Source organism: Entelurus aequoreus, linkage group LG03, assembly GCF_033978785.1.
Source record: "Entelurus aequoreus isolate RoL-2023_Sb linkage group LG03, RoL_Eaeq_v1.1, whole genome shotgun sequence".
NCBI classification, from domain to species: domain Eukaryota; kingdom Metazoa; phylum Chordata; class Actinopteri; order Syngnathiformes; family Syngnathidae; genus Entelurus; species Entelurus aequoreus.
The window spans coordinates 57,631,066-57,641,065 of NC_084733.1; the positions used below are offsets into that span (position 1 = coordinate 57,631,066).

The 10,000-nt window shown below is 39.5% G+C and overlaps 1 protein-coding gene across 5 annotated transcripts in view; it reads left to right on the forward strand.

Annotated features, from left to right (window-relative positions):
* Positions 1 to 10,000, forward strand: part of LOC133646668 (synapse differentiation-inducing gene protein 1-like) — a 105,389-nt gene that overhangs the window by 28,560 nt on the left and 66,829 nt on the right. For 3 of the 5 annotated variants that reach the window (XM_062042287.1, XM_062042283.1, XM_062042284.1), the window contains one exon: positions 8,182 to 8,689. The exons of the other annotated variants lie outside the window; for them this stretch is intronic. In XM_062042287.1, coding sequence (XP_061898271.1) covers positions 8,182 to 8,340 — 159 coding nt within the window. In that variant the 3' untranslated portion in view covers positions 8,341 to 8,689. Of the gene's footprint in view, positions 1 to 8,181; positions 8,690 to 10,000 lie in introns of those variants that run through there. 5 annotated transcript variants of the gene reach the window in all.

Genomic DNA, 10,000 nt, shown 5'->3' on the forward strand with positions numbered 1-10,000 from the left:
CAATCAGTGCATCAACCCAAACAACCTCCCCCATGCACACTCATCCACACCCACTCACACAAAAGGGGTTATTTCTTTCTGCTACCAATATTCTGGTTCTCACAACATAGACAACACATCTGCAAGGGACACAGTCCCTGAAGCACACATGATTGTATAGGCTGCTGGTCCACTAACATTTTCCTTAATTACTATTTTTTATGTAATTATTTTTATATTGTTTTACTTTCTTTTTTATCCAAGAAAATGTTTTTTATTTATTTTAAAAAAGGGCCTTATCTTCAACAGACCAGGTTGTCAATGAAATTAGATTTGTTTAAAGGGTTTTTTAAACCAGGCCCAGTCCAGATAATGTCCAAGTCGGACTCAGCAACACACACCTTCATTCATGTACACAGAAACAAATTAGGGAACACAACATATTGCATATAATTTATAAACAAAATTACATTTTCAAAATAAGCATTTATGTACAGTCCAGATTATGTCCAGGTCACTCAAATTAGGGAACACAACAACAGATATCATATAATCTATAAACATAATTATACTTTCAAAATAAGCCTTTGAGGACTTCTCATCTTTTTTTTAAATGTTTTTTGGCATCATTATCGTTTTCAACCATGTAACTTTCTAACGTTAGAAAATACTGAATAAATGTTTTAAAGAAAGTAATACTAAGTGAATATCTGTTTTTGGCCTTAAAAATAAACATTTTACCGAGTACTATAATTAAATTGACTAAATCATGATTGTCAATAAACTCTCCTAAAATAACAGAAACCACATTAAGCTTCATAAACAAACCAATCCTTAAACACATTTTTTCAACTTCCACCCAAAACAAAGACACAATATGACAATACCAAAACAAATGTAGGGTGGATTCAGGCTCCTGACAACAAAATCGGCAATCATCTGACTCTGTCATATTCCATAATTTTAACATTTTCCCTGTGGGTAAGAAGTTATAAATAATTTTAATTTGAAAATAACGATTTTGCACATCGATAGTGGTTTTATAGATTAGTTTGAATATGGCATCCCATGGCAACAGGCAGTCAAAAAAGTCCTCCCATTTTCCATTTGTGTTGTATGAGGCAGCCTTCAAAGATTTCTTTATTAAATAAAAATTATATATTTTTCTATTTATTTTAGTTCCTTTTTGCCAACTAGAATTTCTTATTAGAGGTTTACAAACTAATAATTTAGTAGTTCCATAATTAATTATTTGTTTCCATCTTTTCCCAATTACTCCAGTTAGTTGATAAAATGAAAAGCTTGAGCAAGCATCACCATACATAGCTCTAAATTCATCATACTTCATAATTTTACCATTCTCATTGATAATATCATTGACAAAAATGATTCCTCTTTCAAACATATTTTTCCAAAAGAAAGGCTTTCCATCTATTACAATATTAGAGTTCATCCATATTAACTGCTGCAAAATATTGTCTCTTTTTTCTGGCACATAAAATTGAAAACACCACTATGAGTGGATTGTTTCCTTTATGAACCCCGCCATGTTTCCCAGCAGACTCTCTGGGAGGGGATCACTTGTGAAAAAGGATACAATTTCTTTTGATACAGTACATGTTTTTTGTCCAACAGGACATTTGTGTACCACTCAATGTTTAAATACATCTTTGGAACAATTGATGCTTTTAAAGACAGACACATAGCTTCAAGGTTGAGAAGTTTCAGGCCCCCATATTCATACTCTTTGTACAAAACCTTTCTTTTAATCTTTTCTGGTTTGCCGTTCCAGACAAAATCGAAGACCCTCCGCTCATAAATCTTAAAAAAGTTTTGTGATGGAGCTGGTAATGACAAAAACAAATAAATAAATTGAGGAATAATTCAATGTCAATCAATCAATGTTTATTTATATAGCCCTAAATCACAAGTGTCTCAAAGGGCTGTACAAGCCACAACGACATCCTTGGTACAGAGCCCACATACGGGCAAGGAAAAACTCACCCCAGTGGGACGTCGGTGAATGACTATGAGAAACCTTGGAGAGGACCGCATATGTGGGTAACCCCCCCCCCCCCTCTAGGGGAGACCGAAAGCAACGGATGTCGAGTGGGTCTGACATAACATTGTGAAAGTCCAGTCCACAGTGGATCCAACACATCAGCGGGAGTCCAGTCCACAGCGGGGCCAACAGGAAACCATCCCGAGCGGAGACGGGTCAGCAGCGCAGAGATGTCCCCAACCGATGCACAGGCTAGTGGTCCACCCGGGGTCCCGGCTCTGGACAGCCAGCACTTCATCCATGGCCACCGGACCTATGCAACTCCCCCTCGCAAGGGACAGGGGAGAAGAGGAGAGAAGAAAAGAAACGGCAGATCAACTGGTCTAAAAAAGGGGGGGTCTATTTAAAGGCTAGATTATACAAATGAGTTTTAAGATGGGACTTAAATGCTTCTACTGAGGTAGCATCTCTAACTGTTACCGGGAGGGCATTCCAGAGTACTGGGGCCCGAATAGAAAACGCTCTATAGCCCGCAGACTTTTTTTTGGCTCTGGGAATCACTAATAAGCCGGAGTTCTTTGAACGCAGATTTCTTGTCGGGACATATGGTACAATACAATCGGCGAGATAGGCTGGAGCTAAACCGTGTAATATTTTATACGTAAGTAGTAAAACCTTAAAGTCGCATCTTAAGTGCACAGGAAGCCAGTGCAAGTGAGCCAGTATAGGCGTAATATGATCAAACTTTCTTGTTTTTGTCAAAAGCCTTGCAGCCGCATTTTGTACCAACTGTAATCTTTTAATGCTAGACATAGGGATGCCCGAAAATAAAACGTTACAGTAATCGAGACGAGACGTAACGAACGCATGAATAATGATCTCAGCGTCGCTAGTGGACAAGATGGAACGAATTTTAGCGATATTACGGAGATGAAAGATGGCCGTTTTAGTAACACTCTTAATGTGTGACTCAAACGAGAGAGTTGGGTCGAAGATAATACCCAGATTCTTTACCGAGTCGCCTTGTTTAATTGTTTGGTTGTCAAATGTTAAGGTGGTATTATTAAATAGATGTTGGTGTCTAGCAGGACCGATAATCAGCATTTCCGTTTTCTTAGCGTTGAGTTGCAAAAAGTTAGCGGACATCCATTGTTTAATTTCATTAAGACACGCCTCCAGCTGACTACAATCCGGCGTGTTGGTCAGCTTTAGGGGCATGTAGAGTTGAGTGTCATCAGCATAACAGTGAAAGCTAACACCGTACTTGCGTATGATGTCACCCAGCGGCAGCATGTAAATACTAAAGAGTGCAGGGCCAAGAACCGAACCCTGGGGAACTCCGCACGTTACCTTGACATAGTCCGAGGTCACATTGTTATGGGAGACGCACTGCATCCTGTCAGTAAGATAAGAGTTAAACCAAGACAAGGCTAAGTCTGACATACCAATACGTGTTTTGATACGCTCTAATAAAATATTATGATCGACGGTATCGAAAGCGGCGCTAAGATCAAGAAGCAGCAACATAGATGACGCATCAGAATCCATCGTTAGCAATAGATCATTAGTCATTTTTGCGAGGGCTGTCTCCGTAGAGTGATTTGCCCTGAAACCGGATTGAAAAGGTTCACAGAGATTGTTAGTCACTAAGTGTTCATTTAGCTGCTGTGCAACAATTTTTTCGAGAATTTTAGAAATAAACGGAAGGTGGGAGACCGGTCGGTAGTTTACCATGAGGTCAGGATCGAGGTTAGGTCTTTTGAGCAGAGGATGAATAACCGCTTTTTTGAATGCTAGGGGAACAGTGCCGGAGGAAAGTGATAAGTTTATAATATTTAACACTGATGGACCTAATAATACAAACAGTTCCTTGATAAGTTTCCCAGGAAGTGGGTCAAGTAAACATGTTGTTTGTTTTATCCCACTTACACGCTGTAATAATTCCTCTAATGTTATTTCATCAAAAATAGAGAGACTATTTTGGAGGGCAGTGTCCGTCGTATATACAGTCATATTTGTGTTAATAGAACCCAGTTGTAGCTGGGATGCGTTGTCTTTAATCTCCTTTCTAATGAGTTCAATTTTCTTATTAAAGAAATTCATAAAATCATCTGCCGAGTGGGTGGAGCTACTGGGAGGAGTCCCTTGTTGGGTTAGCGAGTTGGCAATAGACATTTTACCATACAAGGTTAGGGATTTCCCTTTCCATAATTGCATAATTTTGTCCAGCTTTCTTAGTCGATTATCATAATTTACTGAGCCTAGATCTTCCAGATTTTCTGGGACAACAACACCAAGTATGTTAACTGGTCCATCTGTCCACAAAACAGGCACTTTGCATTCCATTCGAAAGGACGTTCCCTTTAGATTTCCGATCCTTAACATTTTACATTTATCATAATTAAGCTTAAGGCCAGATTGCTGTGAAAATATGTCCAAAAGATTAAGAAGGTTCCGCAAACAATGAGGAAAAATCTTATCTTTGTGAATCAGCCTTTTCTGACATGAACTTCATCAAGAACAAACACAGAACACGCCTCACTGATTCACATCTACAAGACTCACTCAGAGTTGCAGTGTCAAGTTACACCCCAGAGTACAACACACTAGTTAACAGCATGCAATGCCTGGCTTCCCACTAACTGACAAAGAAACAGACAACAGATTTGGTGTCCAGTTCAAAGTGTGACATGATTTAAAAATTTGAGAGTTTACTTTTGTATTTTACATGAGTTATTATTTGTACAAACATGGTGCAAAGTAATTCATGATTTGTTAAAAAATGTTAGTGGCTAGCTAGTTAAAATGGGATATTGTGATTTCACAAGACTGTCTTAGAAGTGATCATTTGAAAATGTTCAATTTGAAAAATGTGCACTTAGAGAAAATATAAAAATAAAGTGTTGCATATTGATATTTATCTGTTTCTATATATATTTATTGTGAGAAATCATTAAGATGATCAGTGTTTCCACAAAGATAAATATCATTAATTATTAATGATAACAGAGTTAAAGGTAAATTGAGCAAATTGGCTACTTCTGGCAATTTATTTAAGTGTGTATCTAACTGGTAGCCCTTCGCATTAATCAGTACCCAAGAAGTAGCCCTTGGTTTCAAAAAGGTTGGTGACCCCTGATGTACAGTGTATTTTGTCAACAACTGTATGTGTGTAACGTATTTCTTGTGCTGAGCGATCATAAAACTGCTGCGAAGACTCACTGGCTGAGGCTCGCAGTAATTCCGCCTCTTTGTGCCCGTGCACCCCCGCCGTAGAAAATGGGGGGGGGGGGCGGGGGGCATGTTATATCATCTAAAGCCCACACTTAAACTTTCCATGTGCAAGATTGAATCTATTGTAACCTATTTTTATGGGCTTTCCTCTTTGTGATGTTAATTCCTGTTACACGCTGTTATACAGTATATGCCTTGCGCTCTTATTTTGAAGGCGCTAAGAGCGGAAGTGATGACACGTTGGAGTGGAGCGGAGGTTTTTGAAAGAAGGTAAATAAAGTGGTCCTCGTGTAAACTGGAGCCTCCGTGTTTATTATTTTGTAGTTTCATACAGTATATGCGACATTTATAAACCCTCGGTTACACTATTTAAAAAAGTTATTTAATAAGAAGCCAAAAAGTGCAAAAACAATAATGTTCATGTTGGAGGAGTTGTGAATGACCGCAGGGCCACAACATTAGGTACACCTGCAGACTGCAGCACGGATATCATATTTCATTCATTCACAACTCCTCCAACACGAACATGATTGTTTTTGCACTTTTTGGCTTCTTATTAAATAACTTTTTTAAATAGATTAAATCTTGCACGTGGAAAGTTTAAGTGTGGGCTTTAGTTGATATAACACTCCCGTCAGGGGGTGCATTCTAAGACGGGAGTCCATTAATCCAGCACAACAGCGGGGCATGGACTTCATTTATAAGTAAAGGTAAGACCATAACAACGTTTTTTTTTTTATTGAATGTGCTTTTTTGTGTGCTACAGTTTGTATGTGTAAAGTTAAAGTTAAGTTTAAGTACCAATGATTGTCACACACACACTAGGTGTGGTGAAATTTGTCCTCTGCATTTGACCCATCCCCTTGTTCACCCCCTGGGAGGTGAGGGGAGCAGTGGGCAGCAGCGGCGCCGCGCCCGGGAATAATTATTGGTGATTTAACCCCCAATTCCAAACCTTGATGCTGAGTGCCAAGCAGGGAAGAATGCTGGTATGAGCTTTTAAACATAATCCGTTAACTGCTGCCAATCAAATGGTGAATAAGATTCTCTTTAGGGTTCCAATGTTTGTAAATCTGACTGTGATGAAGTCAGTGCCTCACCAGCCATGAACCTCACCGCACGTCACTGCTGTATGTATACTTTTGACCCAGCAGATTTGTAGAAAGTATTGGAAATCATGTAAACTTTTGACCACGACTGTATATATATATATATATATATATATATATATATATATATATATATATATATATATATATATATATATATATATATATATATATATATATATATATATATATATACCTGTATATGTATGTGTGTATGTGTCTCAATGTGACTGTGTACATTCAGCAGCTTTTAATGCTTTTTGATTGATTGATTGAGACTTTTATTAGTAGGTTGCACAGTGAAGTACATATTCCGTACAATTGACCACTAAATGGTAACACCCGAATAACTTTTTCAACTTGTTTAAGTCGGGGTCCACTTAAATTGATTTGTGATACAGATATATACTATCATATATACTATCATCATAATACAGTCATCACACAAGATAATCACATTGAATTATTTACATTATTTACAATCAGGGGTGTGGCGGGGGGGGGAATATGGACATCAAGTAGTGGACATAGAGAGAGAGAGAGAGAGATCAGAAGGCATAAGAAAAAGAAAAAGTATCTGCATTTGATTGTTTACATTTGATTATTAGCAATCCGGGGAGGGTGTTAGTTTAGGGTTGTAGCTGCCTGGAGGTGAACTTTTATTGCGGTTTTGAAGGAGGATAGAGATGCCCTTTCTTTTATACCTGTTGGGAGCGCATTCCACATTGATGTGGCATAGAAAGAGAATGAGTTAAGACCTTTGTTAGTTCGGAATCTGGGTTTAACGTGGTTAGTGGAGCACCCCCTGGTGTTGTGGTTATGGCGGTCATTTACGTTAAGGAAGTAGTTTGACATGTACTTCGGTATCAGGGAGGTGTAGCGGATTTTATAGACTAGGCTCAGTGCAAGTTGTTTAACTCTGTCCTCCACCTTGAGCCAGCCCACTTTAGAGAAGTGGGTAGGAGTGAGGTGGGATCTGGGGTGGAGGTCTAGAAGTAACCTGACTAGCTTGTTCTGAGATGTTTGGAGTTTAGATTTGAGGGTTTTGGAGGTGCTAGGGTACCAGGAGGTGCATGCGTAATCGAAAAAGGGTTGAACGAGAGTTCCCGCCAGAATCCTCAAGGTGCTTTTGTTGACCAGAGAGGAAATTCTGTAGAGAAATCTCGTTCGTTGGTTAACCTTTTTGATTACCTTGGTTGCCATTTTATCACAGGAAAGGTTAGCCTCTAGAATGTAACCTAGGTAGGTGACCTCATCTTTCCTGGTGATGACACTGTCACCTACTTTTATGGTGAAGTCATTGACTCTCTTAAGTTTGATGTGGGACCCAAACAGGATGGATTCTGTTTTACCCAAGTGGATGGATAGCTTGTTGTCAGCGAGCCAGGTGCAAGTTCTACAGAGCTCAGCACTGAGGATTTTCTCCACCTGTGACTTGTCCTTGCCGGATACCAGCAAGGCAGAGTCATCCGCAAACAAAAACAATTCACAGTCGCATGCCTTTTATTACATTGAGCAGGCCATGACATTCTAGTCTCCTACATGTTTAAGCTACTAAAACGTGATGAATATAGATGAAATAGTTACATCCATTAGTCTGCCAACCCTCAGCACAACATTATGTTTCCCCTCAAACAATTACAATGGAAGGCATATTTTTTCATAGCTAACAAAAAGCACCTAAACAAGCCATTTGTCACTGACAGAGTAGTGACCTAATTGCCATGGCAACAATAGCAAGGCGAGAGCATTTCTTGTTTTCTCTCCACTAAGTATGGTGCAAACACCTACTCCTCCACTCGCTGCTGATGATGAGTAACTCATTTTATTCTCTGCTGTTTTTCTTTTGTTTGTTAGACTGGCAAGGCCGTCGCTAAGGGAGACTTTTCCAGAGCAGGAATGAGTTCCAGGAGAGCCCTTTTTCTAGCTGCCCTGTCCATTACCATCGGCACAGGGATGTACGTGGGGGTGGTGGTGGCCCTCATAGCCTACCTGTCCAAACCTGGACATGTATAGCACTGTCTAAAGAAGGACACATGGGAGGACAGTGCTGAGGATGGACTTCATTACTCCTGAAGGCTACTGGATTTCAACAGAATGGAGATAAAAACAAACATGGAGGAGAAACACTTATTTGTCCAAAAATAAGAACAGACTTCATTAATGTCAGAACGGGCGTCATGTGAGTCAAACAACGTTGATGCATTCCCTGTCCAAATGTCAATGTTTAAACAAAATACTTTTTATATTATCATGACCCAGAAAAAAACGAGCTAAATGTCATTGTGGACACACAACTGGTCAACAGGGCTCAACAGGAATATGTATGTTTATTCTGTACCGTAAATGTAGTAAATAAACACATTGGCATGAATATTTAAATCTCCTTTATTGTCTTATCCTCTCAGATATTACATTTGTGTGCATTCGTGGTGCAGCATTAACAATGAATATAAGAAAAAGCTGCACATAGAGTGTAACCTCAATTTACGAACACCTCTATTTGTGACTTTTTCAGTTTATGAACATTTACATCGCGCAAAATATGCCTCTGTGTGCCGACCATGTCTAATCGTACTAACACTTAGTTCATTCATCCATTCATTTATCAATTTTGTATACCACCTGAAGGGGGCTGCCATTTTGATGACAACACTTCCTCTACACGCGGGCACAGCCATTTTGAAGAGGCGGGGTCCCCTACACTACATCCTGTTTACATCCTGTACCCATCATGTACGAACAGGCGCGGCCATTTTGAAGAGCTTTGATGGCGAGCGGCACTTCTGACGTGTTTATTTCCAAAATGATTGTACCTTGCGCCGGTCAGGGCTGTGTCAGCCAGTCCTAGAGATCACTTTGTGTGATCAGAAATGCTTTAAATGTGTCCAAACTCTCACAGTCTCGCTTTAGGTTGCTAGACGACCGCTTTGAGATAGCCTTTCAGCTAGTTAGCCTCTGGCTTGCAGCATCTTCAGCTCAATGACTTTATCAGCGAAGCAGGCTTTGTTCTGCAGACAGTCTTTAATTGTTATGAGACCCATAAAAGATGCCACAGCGTACCTGTGTTACAGCAAAGGAGAAGGCACACAAGCCGATGAAGGATCAACTTACACTGCTAGTTTGTGCTAGTGACTACACTCCCAGTGTGACAAATATTCACAGACACAAGGTAAAATGATTTTCCTTTTTTTGTTTTTTGTTGTAGCAACACTAACGAGACTTTTGTGTGTAACATTTAGGCTTGCTGTAATGTGGTTGTGTTGTTTGGATGAAGAGATTGTTGAGCCCATTACCCCCCATGGGAGGCATTACCTGTATGAGGCAGGTGATTGGTCTGTGTACTTACTGGCTGCATTTATTTACTGTATTGACCTGAGAAAGTGCACAGATTAAAATAAAACTACCCTAAATCCCTTAATAATTAAATGGCAGTTAAATTACAAGAATAATTAAAAAATAATCTCATAATAGCTATGGGTTCGTAAAATACTTTTTATTAAGGATCTCTGGTTTTGGTGGGGGGTGGTATTTATTTTTATTTTTTTGTCATAAAAAAAAACAATCATGTGTGCTTACGGACTGCATCCTTGCAGACTGTATTGATCTATATTGATCAGTGGCGTGCCGTCACTAGAGGCAGGGGAGGCACGGCCTCACCTGCCATCATGGAGAG